Source organism: Oncorhynchus masou, chromosome 15 (assembly GCF_036934945.1).
Source record: "Oncorhynchus masou masou isolate Uvic2021 chromosome 15, UVic_Omas_1.1, whole genome shotgun sequence".
In the NCBI taxonomy this organism is placed as follows: domain Eukaryota; kingdom Metazoa; phylum Chordata; class Actinopteri; order Salmoniformes; family Salmonidae; genus Oncorhynchus; species Oncorhynchus masou.
Genome location: NC_088226.1, coordinates 60149902 through 60169073, shown reverse-complemented (window position 1 = coordinate 60169073; position 19172 = coordinate 60149902). Strand labels below are relative to the sequence as shown.

The 19172-nt window shown below is 44.4% G+C and overlaps 1 protein-coding gene across 1 annotated transcript in view; it reads left to right on the top strand.

Annotated features, from left to right (window-relative positions):
• LOC135556567 (fibulin-1-like) overlaps window positions 1-17062 on the top strand; it is a 41597-nt gene extending 24535 nt beyond the window's left edge. Inside the window, exon 17 of the mRNA XM_064989871.1 lies at window positions 16140-17062. Within this exon, the coding sequence (XP_064845943.1) occupies window positions 16140-16279 (140 nt within the window). The 3' untranslated portion in view covers window positions 16280-17062. The remainder of the gene's footprint in view (window positions 1-16139) is intronic.
• The last annotated feature ends 2110 nt before the right edge of the window (window positions 17063-19172 follow it).

Below are 19172 nucleotides of genomic sequence, written 5' to 3'. Positions count from 1 at the left end.
AGAGAGACAGAGAGAGAGAGGTTGTCTGTCTGTCGGGATGATCATGAATTATGACATGAAATCAGCAGGCCCACCAGAGCGGGCCAAGCCCATGAGGAATCCCTGCCTGCCTGTCACTGAGGGGATTAGTACAGCTAATCAAAACAGTGTCTTCTCCACCCGACAACCCCACAGTATAGCAAAACACACAAGGCCTTCTCTTCCCGGGGTGGTCTACACTGATGTTTGATAGTGTTACACGTCACATGCACACACAGAATGTACAGTGCATTTGGAAAGTATTCAGACCACAATGTTCCACATTATGTTACGTTATAACCTTATTCTAAAATAGATTCAATTGTTTCCCCCCCATCAATCTAACTACTATACCACATAACGTATTTTTTGAAAATTTTGCACATATAAAAAAATATCACATTTACATAAGTATTCAGACCCTTTACTCAGTACTTTGTTGAAGCATGTTTGGCAGCGATTACAGCCTCGAGTCTTCTTGGGTATGATGCTGCAAGCTTAGCTCATCTGTATTTGGGGAGTTCCTCCCATTCTTCTCTGCAGATCCTCTCAAGCTCTGTCAAATTGGATGGGGAGCATGGCTGCTCAGCTATTTTCAGGTCTCTCCAGAGATCGGGTTCAAGTCTGGGCTCTGGCTGGGCCACTCAAGGACATTCAGAGACTTGTCCCGAAGTCACTCCTGTGTTGTCTTGACTGTGTGCTTAGGGTTGTTGTCCTGTTGGAAGGTGAACCTTCGCCCCAGTCTGAGGTACCGAGCACTCTGGAGCAGGTTTTCATCAAGGATCTCTCTGTACTTCGCTCCTTTCATCTTTCTCTCGAGCCTGACAAGTCTCCCAGTCCCTGCTGCTGAAAAAACATCCCCACAGCATGATGCTGCCACCACCATGCTTCACCGCAGTGATTATGCCAGGTTTCTTCCAGATGTGATGCTTGACATTCAGGCCAAAGAGTTCAATCTTGGTTTCATCAGACCAGAGAATCTTCTTTCTCAAGGTCTGAGAGTCCTTTAGGTGACTTGTGGCAAACTCCAAGTAGGCTGTCATGTGCCTGTCACTGAGGAGTGGCTTCCGTCTGGCCACTACCATAAAGGCCTGATTGGTGGAGTGCTGCAGAGATACTTGTCCTTCTGGAAGGTTATCCCATCTCTACAGAGGAACTCTGGAGCTCTGTCAGAGTGACCATCAGGTTCTTGGTCAACTCCCTGAACAAGGTCCTTCTCCCTGATTGCTCAGGTTTGGCCGGGCGGCCAGCTCAAGGACGAGTCTTGGTGGTTCCAAACTTCTTCCATTTAAGAATGATGGAGGCCACTGTGTTCTTGGGGACCTTCAATGCTGCAGACATTTTTTAGTACCCTTCTCCAGATCTGTGCCTCGACACAATCCTGTCTCGGAGCTCTACGGACAATTTGTTCGACCTCATAGCTTGGTTTTTGCTCTGACATGCACTGTCAACTGTGAGACCTTATGTAGACAGGTGTGTGCCTTTCCAAATCATGTCCAATCAATTGAATTTACATCAGGTGGACTCCAATCAAGTTGTAGAAACATCTCAAGGATGATCAATGCAAACAGGATGTCTCATAGAAAAGGGTCTGAATACTTATGTAAATAAGTTTTTTATTTTTTATAAGTTTGCAAACATTTCTAAAAACCTGTTTTTGCTTTGTCATTATGGGGTATTGTGTGTAGATTGATAAGGAAGAAAATGTATTTAATACATTTTAGAATAAGGCTGTAACGTAACAAAATTTGGAAAAAGTCAAGGGGTCTGAATACTTTCCGAATATACTGCATGTATATTTGCACTCCTCAGAAAACACCTGCACATACACTGTGTGCCTACACCCCCCCCCCACACACACACACACATACTGTACACACACATTGACACACCATTGAGTCTTGCTATAAGTGTATACAAATAATTTGCCGTACATAGCTAGCTATGTACTTTTCTTCCTCCCCTTCGCTTTCCACTTGATTTGTATTGACTTGTTCATCATCCCTCCCTGTATCTCCACAGCCACGCTGCTACATTTTCAGTTTTATTGTGAGTATTTGTATTTGACTAATTTATTTTCACTTTATCTACACTGTATGTCTTTTTGACTAATACAGATAAAAGGTATCAGGAGATTCTGGCATAATGTATCTGTTTATCAAAAATGGATCCAAAAAAGGATATACGCGTGTTGAGGAATCTGTTTCCAAGTCCACCAAATCCAGCATCATCTTTGACATTGGATGTTTCAATGCCGTGTTTTGAGATGTAGATTGAGTGCTATCGTCTACTGTGTCCGGTGGTTAGGTTACTGTATAAGGTCACTTTTATTACGATGTGAAGGTCACGATGGAGATAATGCTACATGGGCAATTCCACGGAAACGGAGTGAATAATAATAACAATAATAATGTACAAAAACACATTTACTTGAAGAACAGTGCAGATTGGTTTGGTAAAGTTTGGTAACAGAATGACAGTTTGTGCGGTTTGTTCTGTCATTCTGTTACCGAACTTTGCATCTGTCTCAGCATCATTCTGTTACCTTGAAATTTGCCCATATGCTACTATATCATCAATGTTACTCATTCATCAAACAACCACTGAAAATAGAAAGTCCAAGAAAAGCTAAATTATTTTCCTTCCAGCTAGCAACTTTTTCAATGATGTCACAACAGTGGAGAAGGACTACATGCGTCCAGCACGGTCCCAGGGTTCATTTGGGAGAGATCTGTAACTATGACTCAGTCATCGCTAATTGACCTTGAAATACCAAACCACACAAGCTCGCTTTTCAGACCGGGGGTGTGCAGCTCTCACGTCCCCTTTGGAGTGGTCAGGAGCTATACCAAACACACAAGCCAGTCAGGCCCGTGCCCTATGGTCCGGTCCCCAAGGAGCCTGTATTCTTATCCTAGGCTTCCCTCAGAGCGGACTGGGCCTGGGCCTGGGAAAAGCCGTGCTCTGCCTGGCCCCTTTCCAATGGTTTTACAGCACGGCGCATCACGCCACGGCCAGCGTGTCATTATACAATGATGTGGCGAGGCCGACGCATACTATGTTTTCTGGTGTTAAACCCGTTCATTAAGGATTTTGTCATACACTTCCTCGCCGAGTTGTAGAAACCAGAAAACCCTGAAGTTGTACTGTTTACATGTAACCCTTCAATATTGTAGCTCTCGCAGCCATAGAGGATGACAAATGCCTCCTGGCATTTGCTTCATTTTGTTTTGTGGCAGTGTCGCCTCGTGCTTCTACCATGCATTTAAGGTTATTTTCTAATTACGGGCTATTTTATGGTGTGGTGGAATGTTCTGGGGAACAGGGGGTTTGTGCGGCTGTGTGTTTGATGGAGGTTGGAACATGGTGGGGTCACCTCTGCACCCTGCTGCAGATAAACTACCTCAGCAACGGAACGACGTGATCCCGACTCCCAGAGATACCGGAGCAGAGTGCTTTCAGACATACTGTAAGCCTACCATCAGATCCTGGAATGAACTACATACACAAAGTAGAGGAGAGATGATATCAGTGAGCGATTTGGTATTTTCATTTTTTTTTTACTTGTACTTTTTACTGCACCTCAATTAATGACGATAGGATTGCATCAAAGTGAAACCTGCTAGCTTTGTGGTCAGGCTTTCACCTCACCACAGCTCGTGACTGAGTGAAATGTTTGCAATGATTATGTGGCTCTGGTGGTTTGGTTTCACATCAGGTTCATAGCTAGTATGTTGAGCTCCAGTTGTCACTGTAGATGCCTTGCCTTCATGGAGGATACATTACTCTGCATGCTGTGGATGTGAAACATGCTGATGGACAGAGCCCTTACGAGGCTCCTCTTCAGGTGTCAAATCTGAACTGCTCTGATTGCGCAATTAAAGCATGGGATGATTGAGAGGAACAACTAGAATCTACAGCTCTGAGAGCTGCTGCACGTCACTGATCAATGACTACAAGTAAGCTGCTGACAGTAGAACTGAGCACAGTACCTGAGAAAGGACTGAGCAGCATCAGCTTCAAAACACCATCTTGTCACGTGTTTGCAAAAATGAAAACATCACAATATACAATATGTTTTTGTCAATGCATTGCATTCATTGGGAAGAGATGAGTGTCACAGAGTTGACGTTTTTGTTAATGCATTGCATTCACTGGGAAGAGATGAGTGTCACAGGGTTGACGTTTTTGTTCATGCATTGCATTCATTGGGAAGAGATGAGTGTCACAGAGTTGACGTTTTTGTTAATGCATTGCATTCCATTTGAAAAGATGAGTGTCACAGAGTTGACGCTTTTGTTAATGTATTGCATTCCATTTGAAAAGATGAGTGTCACAGGGTTGACGTTTTTGTCAATGCATTGCATTCCATTTGAAAAGATGAGTGTCACAGAGTTGACGTTTTTGTTAATGCATTGCATTCACTGGGAAGAGATGAGTGTCACAGAGTTGACGTTTTTGTCAATGCATTGCATTCACTGGGAAGAGATGAGTGTCACAGAGTTGACGTTTTTGTTAATGCATTGCATTCACTGGGAAGAGATGTGTCACAGAGTTGATGTTTTTGTTAATGCATTGCATTCCATTTGAAAAGATGAGTGTCACAGGGTTGACGTTTTTGTTAATGCATTGCATTCCATTTGAAAAGATGAGTGTCACAGGGTTGACGTTTTTGTTAATGCATTGCATTCCATTTGAAAATATGAGTGTCACAGGGTTGACGTTTTTGTTAATGCTTTGCATTCCATTTGAAAAGATGAGTGTCACAGAGTTGATGTTTTTGTTAATGCATTGCATTCCATTTGAAAAGATGAGTGTCACAGAGTTGATGTTTTTGTTAATGCATTGCATTCCATTTGAAAAGATGAGTGTCACAGGGTTGACGTTTTTGTTAATGCATTGCATTCCATTTGAAAAGATGAGTGTCACAGGGTTGACGTTTTTGTTAATGCTTTGCATTCCATTTGAAAAGATGAGTGTCACAGGGTTGATGTTTTTGTTAATGCATTGCATTCCATTTGAAAAGATGAGTGTCACAGAGTTGACAGTCGGACACAATCATAGACAAGCAGGCAGGCAAACAGTTTCACCAAGTCAATCTAAAATATTGTGAATGATATCCTCTTCATAAGGCTCTTAGTTTCTACATTTTCAAGTGCTTTTGGGCCAATTGAATTCATATTTCATATGTCGGGTCATGACCCTCCTCTGGTAGCAATATGAAACCTTTTTAACCCTTCACAAATGCCCCTTTCACCTCCATTTAAGTCCCTTCATTTATTCATAGGAAGCGGAAATACAATGCAAGGCCCACAATGTACATTCTTTAACAATACCCTGAATTTACTGTTCCACAGAGGGTTGAATCAAGTGTTTTTGTGTAACTGCAGGGAGAAAATGAAGGACCATGTTGAGCATGAATTAAGCCACTTCCCATAGCCACAGGAAGCTGAACCTAAACAGAGGGCATACCTATAAGGTCCAAATGGGTTGTTCGGAAGGACAGTAGGCTAGCACAATCGCAGTCTTTGGGAGGTTCAAGGTTATGTGAGGGTTGAAGGTAAAACTTTCTATGGAAGAAGGCCTTGTTCTCTGTGAAGTTTTCACTGTTAAGAGTTAATTTCACATAGTCACATGTAGGCTTGCGTTCATCGTGTGCTTCTGCTGAACGATCCCATACATGAGTTGTGTTTCTAGACTCAACTGTTCTTCCGATGTCACATAATGGCGCCAGAGGGGATGGCTGCCGTCTTATCTGCTCTTAACCAACCATGCAATTTTGATTGTTTTTTCGTGTTGTTCATAACTTGTTTTGTACATAATGTTGCTACTACCGTCTCTTATGACCGAAAAGAGCTTCTGGACATCAGAACTGGGATTGCTCACCTCAAATTGGACGATTCTTCTTCAATGAGTCGGGTGGGATGGATATAATACAGACACCCGACCAGGCCCAGATCCCCATGATTCGCTGGAAAAGGTTTTGTGGAAAGAGATCAGGATGTCTTGTGAGGATCAGGGGACGAGTGGCTAATCTGCCCTGGCCTTCCGTTCTACCAGCTAACGTTCAATCGCTGGAAAATAAATGGGACGAACTGAAAGCACGTATATCTTACCAACGGGACATCAACAACTGTAATATGTTTCACCGAGTCGTGGATGAACGACGACATTAAGAACATACAGCTCGCGGGTTATACACTCTAACGGCAGGACAGAACAGCAGCCTCTGTTAAGACACAGGGCGGGGGCCTGTGCATATTTGTAAACAATAGCTGGTGCATGATATCTAATGAAGCCTCAAGGTTTTGCTGCCTGAGGTAGAGTATCTCATGATATGCTGTCGACCACACTATCTATCTAGAGAGTTTTCATCTGTATTTTTCGTAGCTGTCTACATACCACCACAGACTGAGGCTGGCACTAAAACCGTACTCAATGAGCTACTAGAGTTGGCCCTCCTAGTGACTTTAAAGCAGGGAAACTTAAATCAGTTTTACCTAATTTCTATCAGCACGTTAAATGTGCAACCAGAGGGAAACAAATTCTAGACCACATTTACTCCACACATAGAGACGTGTACAAAGCTCTCCCTCGCCCTCCATTTGGCAAATATGACCATAACTATATCCTCCTGATTCCTGCTTACAAGCAAAAATTAAACCAGGAAGCACCAGTGACTCGGTCTATAAAAAAGTGGTCAGATGAAGCAGATGCTAAACTACATGACTGTTTTGCTAGCACAGACTGAAACATCTTCCTGGATTCTTCCGATGGCATTGAGGAGTACACCAGCCACTGACTATGAATAAGTGCATCGAGTATGTTGTCCCCACAGTGACTGTACGTGCATACCCCAACCAGAAGTCATGGATTACAGGCCACATTCACACTGAGGTAAGGGTTTAGCTGCCACTTTCAAGGAGCTGGACTCTAATAGCAATCCCGCTATGCCCTCCGACGAACCATCAAACAGGCAAAGCATCATTACAGGACTAAGATCGAATCGTACTACACCGGCTCCGATGCTCGTCGGATGTGGCAGAGCTTGAAAACTATTACAGACTACAAAGGGAAGCAAAGCCGAGAGCTGCCCAGTGACACAAGCCTACCAGTCGAGCTAAATAACTGCTATGCCCGCTTCGAGGCAAGTAACACTGAAACATGCATGAAAGCATCAGCTGTTCCAGACGTCTGTGTGATGACGCTCTATGCAGTCGATGTGAGTAAGCCCTTTAAACAGGTCAACATTCACAAGGCCGCTGGACCAGATGGATTACCAGGACGTGTACTCCGAGCATACGCTGACCAACTGGCAAGTATCTTCACTGAAATGTTCAACCTCTCCCTGTCTGAGTCTGCAATACCAACATGTTTCGAGCAGACCACCATAGTCCCTGTGCCCAAGAACACTAAGGTAATCTGCCTAAATGTCTACCAACCCATAGCACTCACGTCTGTAGCCATGAAATGCTTTGAAAGGCTGGTCATGGCTCACAACACCATTGTCCCAGAAACCCTAGACCCATTCCAATTTCCATACCTAAAGGACGCTTATGTTGGAATGCTATTCATTGACTACAGCTCAGCGTTCAACACCATAGTGCCCTCAAAGCTCATCACTAAGCTAAAGACCCTGGGACTAAACACCTCCCTCTTTAACTGGATCCTGGACTTCCTGACGAGCCGACCCCAGGTGGTAAGGGTAGGTAACACCCCATCTGCCACGCTGATCCTCAACACGGAGACCCCCCAGGGAAGCGTGCTCAGTCCCCTCCTGTACTCCCTGTTCACTCATGACTGCATAGCCGGGGACGACTCCAACACCATAATTAAGTTTGCCGATGACACAACACCGACAACGATGAGACAGCCTATAGGGAGGATGTCAGAGACCTGACTGTGTGGTGCAAGGACAATAACCTCTCCCTCAACGTGATCAAGACAAAGGGGATGATTGTAGACTACAGGAAAAGGAGGACCGAGCACACACCCATTCTCATCGATTGGGCTGTAGTGGAACAGGTTGAGAGCTTCAAGTTCCTTGGCGTCCACATCACCAACAAACTAACATGGTCCAAGCACACCAAGACAGTCGTCAAGAGGGCACGACAAAACCTATTCCCCTGAAGGAGACTGAAAAGATGTGGAATGGGTCCTCAGATCCTCAAAAGGTTTTACAAGTGCACCATCGAGAGCATCCTGACGGGTTGCATCACTGCCTGGTATGGCAACTGCTCGGCCTCTGACCGCAAGGCACTACAGAGGGTAATGCGTACTGCCTAGTACATCACCGGGGCCAAGCTTCCTGCCATTCAGAAACTCTATACCAGACAGTGTCAGAGGAAGGCCCTAAAAATGGTCAAAGACTCCAGCCACTCTAGCCATAGACTGCTCTCTCTGCTACCACAGGGAAAGTGGTATCTGAGCGTCAAGTCTAGGTCCAAGAGGTTTCTAAACAGCTTTAACCTCCAAGCCATAAGACTCCTGAACAGCTACTCAAATGGCTACCCAGACTATTTGCATTAATAGTACCCCCGTGACAGTACCCCCCCGACACACTGCACAAGCAATGCAATGACACTGGCCTCGAGGACGATCACAGGAACGCAATGCGGGTCTATCAGGATCCGATGCAGCTGCCGAAGTTGCGTCATCATTGGACTGGCTAGTTGTTGCTGCCAAAGTTGTGGCGGCGTAGTTCGGACCAGTAGCAGTGGCAGTGGCGTCGGATGGCCCAGTTGTGGCTGCTGAAGTTGTGCCATCGAACGGACCCGTTGTGGTGAAGTCAGACGACCCAGTTGCAGCTGCCGAAGTTGCAGCGGTGCCGGACGGACCAGTCGCAGCGTTGTTGGACGGGTCATTTGCGCGGTCTCCCTCAATATTAGATTATTCTGTCATGCTGGTATGAGAAGATTCGGGAGACAAGCACAGTAATGTGTAACGTTTTTTATTCAGCCCTAATGACGGCATGCCGTGTAAAGGCAAGGGGACAAAGACCAAACAAACATGTAAAAAAACACAGGGTTGAAACCCAAACAAAAGAGCGAGGAGTTCCTCGAATAAATAACACAAGCGCACAATGATTATCACACGGGCCGAGACCCATAGACATCTGCGCAATCCACAAGGGCACAAAAGCCCAAAACACACAGCACAAGTACTCACACGCACCTACGGACATAGTAACAATAATCAACACCACCATGGTGACCAAAGGGCACATATATACAAATAAAATCTGTGGGAATTGGGGCCAGGTGTGCACAATGAGAGTTCCGGGGGGATCCGTGGGGATCCGTGAAACTGTTGTTGATTTACTTCTGTGTTTTAGGTCGTTGTCATGTTGCATCACCCAACTTCTGTTGAGATTCAATTGTCGGACAGATAGCCTAACGTTCTCCTGTAAAATGTCTTGATAAACTTGGGAATACATTTTTCCGTTGATGATAGCAAGCTGTCCAGGCCATGAGGCAGCAAAGCAGCCCCAAACCATGATGCTCCCTCCACCAGACTTTACAGTTGGGATGAGGTTTTGATGTTGGTGTGCTGTGCTGTGCCTTTTTTTCTCCACACATAGTGTTGTGTGTTCCTTCCAAACAACTCAACTGTAGTTTCATCTGTCCACAAAATATTTTGCCAATAGCGCTGTGGAACATCCAGGTGCTCTTTTGCGAACCACAGACGTGCGGCAATGTTTTTTTTAGACAGCAGTGGCTTCTTCCGTGGTGTCGTCCCATGAACACCATTCTCGTTTAGTTTTTTTTACGTATCGTAGACTTGTCAACAGAGATGTTAGCATATTCCAGAGATTTCTTTAAGTCTTTAGCTGACACTCTAGGATTTTTCTAAACCTCATTGAGCATTCTGCGCTGCGCAGGCAATGCTTCTTGTGAATAGCAAACTCAAATTTTGTGAGTGTTTTTGTTATAGGGCAAGGCAGCTCAAACCTATCTCTCCAATCTCGTCTCATTGATTGATCTCAAGGTTAGCTGACACCTGACTCCAATTAGCTTTTGGAGAAGTCATTAGCCTAGGGGTTCACATACTTTTTCCAACCTACACTGTGAATGTTTACAAGATGTATTCAATATAGACAAGAAAAATATTAGTTTAAGCACACTGTGTTTGTCTATTGTTGTGACTTAGATTTCTTCTATTTTAACCTTAGTTTAACTAGGCAAGTCAGTTAATAAGGATCCGCCCCTTTTATTTAAATTTTTGCCTGAAATTACATACTCAAATCTATCTGCCTGTAGCTCAGCCCTGAAGCAAGGATATGCATATTCTTGGTACCATTTGAAAGGAACACTTTGAAGTTTGTGGAAATGTGAAAGGTATGTAGGAGAATATAACACAATAGATCTGGTAAAAGATAATACAAAAAAAATCAACTGTTCTTTAGTATTTTTTTGTACCATCATCTTTGAAATGCAATAATGTGTGTGCAATATAGCCTAGGTGCAATATACATTTTGGCCACTAGAACGCAGCAGTGTATGTGCACAATTTTAGACTGATCCAATGAACTATTGCATTTCTGTTTGAAATGTTGTATCAAGACTGTCCAAATTATTAATAACTTTATATGTTAAAAATTGTGCACTCTCCTCAAACAATATAATGGTATTGTTTCACTGTAATAGCTAGTGTAAATTGGATAGTGCAGTTAGATTAACAAGAATTTAAGCTTTCTGCCAATATCAGATATGTCTATCTCCTGGGAAATGTTCTTGTTACGTACAACCTCATGCTAATCGCATTAGCCTACGTTAGCTCAACCGTCCCGTGGAAGGGACACCGATCCCAAAGAAGTTTTTAAGAACAAATTCTTATTTACAATGATGGCCTAGGAACAATGGGCTAACTGCCTTGTTCAGGGGAAGAACGACAGATTTTAACCTTGTCAGCTCGGGGATTCAATCAAGCAACCTTTCGGTTACTGGCCCAACGCTTTAACCACTAGGCAACCTGCCGCCCCGATGAAGATCAGATCAAATTTGATGACGATTTTATGCAGAAATCCAGGTAATTCCAAAGGGTTCCCATTATTTTTCTTGCCACTGTACAGTTGAAGTCGGAAGTTTACATACACTTAGGTTGGTGTCATTAAAACTCGTTTTTCAACCACTCCACAAATTTCTTGTTAAAAAACTATTGTTTTGGCAAGTCGGTTAGGACATCTAACTTTGTGCATAACGCAAGTTTATTTTCCAACAATTGTTTACAGACAGATTATTTCACTTTCATCATTCACTGTATCACAATTCCAGTGGGTCAGAAGTTTACATAGGCTAAGTTGACTGTGCCTTTAAACAGCTTGGAAAATTCCAGAAAATGTCATGGCTTTAGAAGCTTCTGTTAGACAAATTGACATAATTTGAGTCAATTGAGGGTGTACCTGTGGATGTATTTCAAGGCCTACCTTCAAACTCAATGCCTCTTTGCTTGACATCATGGGAAAATCCAAATATATCAGCCAAAATCATAGAAAAAAATGGTAGACCTCCACAAGTCTGGTTCCAAATGCCTGAAGGTACCATGTTCATCTGTACAAGCAATAGTACGCAAGTATAAACACCACGCATTCTGTCTCCTAGAGATTAATGTACTTTGGTGCGAAAAGTGCAAATCAATCCCAGAACAACAACAAAGGACCTTGTGAAGATGCTGGAGGAAACAGGTAGAAAAGTATCTATATCCACAGTAAAACGACCCCTATATTTACATAACCTGAAAGGCCGCTCAGCAAGGAAGAAGCCACTGCTCCAAAACCACCATAAAAAAAGCCAGACAATGGTTTGCAACTGCACATGGGGACAAAGATCGTACTTTTTGGAGAAATGTCCTCGGGTCTGATGAAACAAAAATAGAACTGTTTGGCCATAATGACCATCGTTATGTTTGAAGGAAAAAGTGGGAGGCTTGCAAGCCGGAGAACACCATCCCAACCGGGAAGCACGGGGGTGGCAGCATCATGTTATGGGGGTGCTGTGCTGCAGGAGGGACTGGTGCACTTCACAAAATAGATGGCATCATGAGGGGGGGAAATTATGTGGATATATTGAAGCAACATCGCAAGGCATCAGTCAGCCAAGTTAAAGCTTGGTCGCAAATGGGTCTTCCAAATGGACAATGACCCCAGGCATATTTCCAAAGTTGTGACAAAATGGCTTAAGGACAACAAAGTCAAGGTATTGGAGTGGCCCTGACCTCAGTCCTATAGAAAACTTGTGGGCAGAACCGAAAAAGCGTGTGCGAGCAAGGAGGCCTACAAACCTGAATCAGTTACACCAGCTCTGTCAGGCGGAATGGGCCAAAATTCACCCAACTTATTGTGGGAAGCTTGTGGAGGGCTGCGTTTGACCCAACTTAAACTATTTAAAGGCAATGCTACCAAATACTAATTGAGTGTATGTAAACGTCTGACCCTCTGGGAATATGATGAAAGAAATAAAAGCTGAAATAAATCATTCCCTCTAGTATTATTCTGACATTTCACATTTTTAAAATAAAGTGGTGATCCTAACTGACCTAAGACAGGGGATTTTATCGAGGATTAAATGTCAGGAATTGTGAAAAACCGAGTTTAAATGTATTTGGCTAAGGTGTAAACTTCCGACTTCAACTGTATATCTTTATATAATGGAAATGTAAAAATTCTGAAACATTTTTGCTTGTTTTTGCTCTGATTTGAATTTAAACGTTTTCCTCGTGAGACTTTGTTTGCGTCAGTGGCGAACTTGGCCCCAGCTGACCCCTGTAATGGAAAACATCTAGAGCCTCGATTGGATTCGGGTCACATTTATGATCTGAAACCATCGCTCCATTCCCAATAAAACAGGGCTATTGGGAGATCCAGGCCGTATTGTGGTGCTCCATACTGTATTTATAATGATATGTTTCATTTTGTTCGCTTCGCTCATCTTCATTGTGTCTTCTGTGAACTGATTTACTTCGAAGTTACATGAACGAATTTGAACTTTATGAACTGTTGCTTCACAGGCATCTCACACAGTGCATATATTGCATTGGTAGTATATCTTGTTGCATGTCAACTACTCACATGCAGTGGACCACAACCCCAAACTCAGTCAACTTTATGTCTGAATGATCTCTCTGTATTGAGTGAATATATGGCGCAATATTACCGATCAGCATGACACCTTCATTCGCTAGTGATGATAATATTGTTTTTTCATACGCAAAGCCCCAATCTGTTTTTCCATGTCCTTTACTTTTCTGAACATTACTGTCATTGAGTTCATGTATAGGTTTCTCCTCTGATGGTGCTGACGGTTAGGAAACAATAAAACCCTCGTCCCCCTCCCCTCAGCCCTTCAGCCCTGTGTCACTATGCAACAGAGTTCCAAAACACCAAAACAAGGGGGCAACCCTATTAAAAAGGGTCCTATTCCACGCTCTTCAGGCGTTTATCTCTTGGAATCTTCTGGAATCTTCTGTGTGGCCACAGGGATTCAGACTGACTGGGAGACGGGTGAGGGAAGAAGGAATGAGAGGGGAGGCTCAGTGAGACTGACTCTGGTTGAGCTCCTTTAACTGAATCCTAAAGATGGATCCCTGAAAAAATGCCTGCCTCCATGGCTGTATTGCGTGACTGAGACGGCTCCGCTTCCCATCATCCAACACATGGGACTAATTTACCCTCGTGGGCCACAAAGATGGTGCCACAAACATCAGGCAGGCCCCCTCAGGAAGAGAAGGGAAGAGGAGACAGGGAAGAGAGGAGAAGAGAAAAGAATGGGAGAGAGGATCTTGATTCTAGCATCACACCATGTCAGTGTCCATCCCAGAGGACATTTAGCAGAAACCAGCTCACACTTGATCATCATAGTTTGCCCTGTGGTGAACATCACTGTTTTATGACAATTGTGGTACAAAGGCATTCCATGGATCACATTGAATGATGCCGTGACATCTTGTTGATTTAATTTAAGATGATTCATTGTGCTGTAGTTTTGATGGACTTTATAGCACTCAATATAATGTAGTACTTTGAGACCAATAGACCAATTTCTACTTCATTTAATACCTGTCTCCCTGTGTGTGAGAAACAGAAAAAAAGAGAACAAGCGAGAGAAAGACAACAGTGAAAACAGTGAATGGACAGTGCAGTGATTGTGCTGCCTGGCTGCACGCTGGACGATTGCTGTTCAAACAAGACTGAGCTGAAATGTCACCAGCCCTCCACAGAGAAAAGGGCCCGCTGACAGCCTGGATAAACAGTGTCGTTCTTTCACCCTGTAATCGCATGTTCACTTAAAAAGAGCTTCCAACAAATTCCATGTGCATTCGGTCATTCTTGGGTCTCAGTCAGCAGTGGTCATGGTGTGTTTTCCCCACGTTGTTACAGTGACGGGAGAGTCTCTCGCTCTCTCTCTTGTCCTCCAGGGAAGGGTGGAAGGAGGAAGGTGGGGACGGGTAGATGGGTGGAGGGAGAGAAGGATGGAGGAGCGAATTAAAAGCCAGATTCACATGAAGAGGTTTGACATTCCTCTCATCATATGAGGTTTATTGGTTTATTGGTTTATTTGGATCCCGATTAGCTTTTGCAGAAGCAGCAGCTATTCTTTCTGGAGTCCACAAAAAAACACAACATGACAAGTAACAAAAAAACACTGATATACAAACAACTTAACAAATAATGTGTGTGTTAGAGTGTCTCTGTGCGTCCCCTCACAGTCCTTGCCAGTCCATGAAATGTTGTTAACTCTTTTTTTTTTACGGTAATTTTGCTGTTTTTCTTGAATAATTAGAGATGTAAGGGAGTTCCATGCGATCATGGCTCTGTATAATACTGTGCTTTGCCATGAATTCGTTTTGGACTTGAAGACTGTCTTGTGGGGTATGTATGGGTGTCTGAGCTGAATGTTATTTAATTATGCAGACAATCTGGAATTTGTCACAGTAATACTTATCATAAAAACTAGAAGAGAAGCAGTTCATCTCTTGTCAACCATCAACCAGGAAAGACTGGCATCTATGTTGTTGATGTTGGTCTGTATGTGCAGTTAAATGCAAGGTGTGCTGCTCTGTGTTGAACCAGCTGCAGCTTTGCTAGGTCTTTCTGTGCTGCACTTGACCATATTACTGGACAACAATCAAGATGGAAGACCAGAACCTGAACAACTAGTACAGTTAATTTGGTGTCAAAAACACAGAGCATATTTTTGATAACAGACATACCTCTCCCCATCTTCACAACAACTTTGTCAATATGATTTGACCATGATAATTGACCATGCAATGTTATGCCTAGGAGTATAGCTTTCTCAAATTGCTCAATGGTTACACCCTTTATGTATAACTCCAGTTGAGGTTTAGGTCTTAGAGAATGTTTTGAACCAAATACAATGCTTTTAGTTTTAGATGTATTTATGACCAGTTTATTTTTAATCGCCCATTCTGATACTGACTGTAACTCCTTATTTCACTGAGCTCACTGGCTTTGGGTGTTGACATGTAGAGTGTGGAATCATCCTCATACATAGTCATTCTAGCTTTTATGTTAGACCAGTGGCAAATCATGTGTGAAAACAGAGAAGAGTAATGGCCCAAGGTAACTGCCCTGAAGGACACCGCACTGTACATATCTGATGTTAGTGAAGCTTCCATTGAAGAACGTTTTGTGGGTTCTATTGGATAAATAACTCTCCAACCATGTGATGGCAGGTGATGTAAAGCAATAGCAAGTGAGTTTCTTCAGTAACAATTTATGATCAATAACATCAAAGGCTGCACATGAAGGGATGGAAATCAAACAAAATATTTGTCAAACTACCCCAACAGATTTTTTCAAACATCCCATGTCACAGATGTTGGACCTGAATGTCACCTATGCTTGTAGAAATCATGGTATACGAGCGCAGCACATCACTAGATTCCAATAATAGTACTGCTGCACATGATGAGAAGAAAACAATATCCATCCATCCCTGCCACCACTTGTCATTCCTACTTCCTGTAAAATGTTTCCTACCCCTGTAAAATGTTTCCTACCCTCAAATTATTCTAATTTGATGGTGAGCCATCACTCTTTACATCCTCCTTCAATACCTTTGGTACACTTCTCTCTCTGACTATCCCTCTGTCTCCCTTAGGTGTGGTCCGACAAGTGAAGCCTCTGATTGGCCCGCTGAACATGGTATTGAAGCTGGCTATGAACTACGTCACCTCTGGGGTGGTGTCTCATCGGAACATCGTCAGCGTCCATATCTTCGTCTCCGAGTTCTGGTTCTGAGTACAGGAGACACACCAACACCACCTCACATAGCCATACTGTTCTACCACAGTACTACCAACACCACCACACATAGCCATACTGTTCTACCACAGTACTACCAACACCACCACACATAGCCATACTGTTCTACCACAGTACTATCAACACCATCACACATAGCCATAAAGTATTACCACTTACACACTACTACCATACAGTACAACCACAGTCCAATAACTTTACCCTCCTAGCATGAAGAGAAAGGAGATTGCTGAGTGCATGGAGGAGAAAATGAAGATTATTTAGGTGTATAACTAAAATGATATTAATACCATTGGAGGGTCCAATAAAGGGATATCCTGATACAACCAACACACATTTTAATAACTTTAGTTAACTTTCATTCCTTTTCGATGAAGATAAACAGACCACTAGCTGCTTAGTTGCTTTTGTTATTGTATGAAACTAAAGCACTTCCCAGTAAGTTTACCTGTAATATAAGTAGATGTAACAAGCCAAGCCATGAGTGGATGCATGCATCTGGCCTATGGAACTTGACGTGAAGACTCATAAACTGTATCATATAATGTAAGCATGCTGTCATGCCCAAGACTATAGAATGTGATTGTGAATTGAAAGTGCATGCGTAGACATGGAGATGTGAAAAACCATTGGAGGATTCAACAGTTGAATGTAACACTAACCCATGAGTAATGATGTGTATTACATTTCATTATCTTACTGTATACATTGTGAAAGGTGTTTCGGTACTAAATAAACCATCTTGTTTTTTTCTTTGAAGCATTTTATTTGTGTGTTGGTAAGTGAAAGCTTCAGATTGGTTGATGAATTTAACTTGCGTACGTTTGAAGGGAAAGTGGGACAGAATTCATTATGGGTACATTGGTTGAAAAGGGGGAGTCGGTGGAGAGAGGAGGGGTATATAGGAACCAGGGACCACATCCCAATTAGGTTTTTCACTGAACCAGAAGGGGTCTCTACTCTATTCCCTCTAAGTCAGGCTAATGGACATAACACAGAGCAGTGGAACAGAGCAGATGTTCAGTAACGATGAGGCTGTAATCATCAGTTTGGCTGAGGCCCTGGCAGAGCCTCCAAATGCTTCAAAGACAATGGAGGAAGGAGGGCCATTCATCAGGATCCCAGCCCATCTACAGGATCCCAGCCCGTCTACAGGATCCCAGCCCATCTACAGGATCCCAGCCCGTCTACAGGATCTCAGCCCGTCTACAGGATCCCAGCCCATCTACAGGATCCCAGCCCGTCTACAGGATCCCAGCCCGTCTACAGGATCCCAGCCCGTCTACAGGATCCCAGCCCGTCTACAGGATCCCAGCCCATCTACAGGATCCCAGCCCGTCTACAGGATCCCAGCCCATCTACAGGATCCCAGCCCGTCTACAGGATCCCAGCCCGTCTACAGGATCCCAGCCCATCTACAGGATCCCAGCCCGTCTACAGGATCCCAGCCTGTCTACAGGATCCCAGCCCGTCTACAGGATCCCAGCCCGTCTACAGGATCTCAGCCCGTCTACAGGATCCCAGCCCATCTACAGGATCCCAGCCCGTCTACAGGATCCCAGCCCGTCTACAGGATCCCAGCCCATCTACAGGATCCCAGCCCGTCTACAGGATCCCAGCCCGTCTACAGGATCCCAGCCCGTCTACAGGATCCCAGCCCGTCTACAGGATCCCAGCCCGTCTACAGGATCCCAGCCCGTCTACAGGATCCCAGCCCGTCTACAGGATCCCAGCCCGTCTACAGGATCCCAGCCCGTCTACAGGATCCCAGCCCGTCTACAGGATCTCAGTCCGTCTCCAGGATCTCAGTCCGTCTACAGGATCTCAGTCCGTCTCCAGGATCTCAGTCCGTCTACAGGATCCCAGCCTGTCTACAGGATCTCAGTCCGTCTCCAGGATCTCAGTCCGTCTACAGGATCCCAGCCTGTCTACAGGATCTCAGTCCGTCTACAGGATCTCAGTCCGTCTACAGGATCTCAGTCCGTCTACAGGATCTCAGTCCGTCTACAGGATCCCAGCCTGTCTACAGGATCTCAGTCCGTCTACAGGATCTCAGTCCGTCTACAGGATCCCAGCCTGTCTACAGGATCTCAGTCCGTCTACAGGATCCCAGCCTGTCTACAGGATCCCAGCCTGTCTACAGGATCTCAGTCCGTCTACAGGATCTCAGTCCGTCTACAGGATCTCAGTCCGTCTACAGGATCTCAGTCCGTCTACAGGATCCCAGCCTGTCTACAGGATCTCAGTCCGTCTACAGGATCTCAGTCCGTCTACAGGATCTCAGTCCGTCTACAGGATCTCAGTCCGTCTACAGGATCCCAGTCTGTCTACAGGATCCCAGCCCGTCTACAGGATCTCAGTCCGTCTCCAGGATCTCAGTCCGTCTACAGGATCTCAGTCCGTCTACAGGATCCCAGCCCGTCTACAGGATCTCAGTCCGTCTACAGGATCCCAGCCCGTCTACAGGATCTCAGTCCGTCTCCAGGATCTCAGTCCGTCTACAGGATCTCAGTCCGTCTCCAGGATCTCAGTCCGTCTCCAGGATCTCAGTCCGTCTACAGGATCTCAGTCCGTCTACAGGATCCCAGCCCATCTACAGGATAAAAGCCTGTCTACAGGATCTCAGCCCGTCTACTGGATCCCAGCCCGTCTACTGGATCCCAGCCCGTCTACTGGATCCCAGCCCGTCTACATGATCCCAGCCCGCCTACATGATCCCAGCCCATCTACATGATCACAGCCCATCTATAGGATAAAATCCTGTCTACTGGATCCCAGCCCGTCTACAGGATCCCAGCCCGTCTACTGGATCCCAGCCCATCTACTGGATCCCAGCCTTTCTACTGGATCCCAGCCCATCTACTGGATC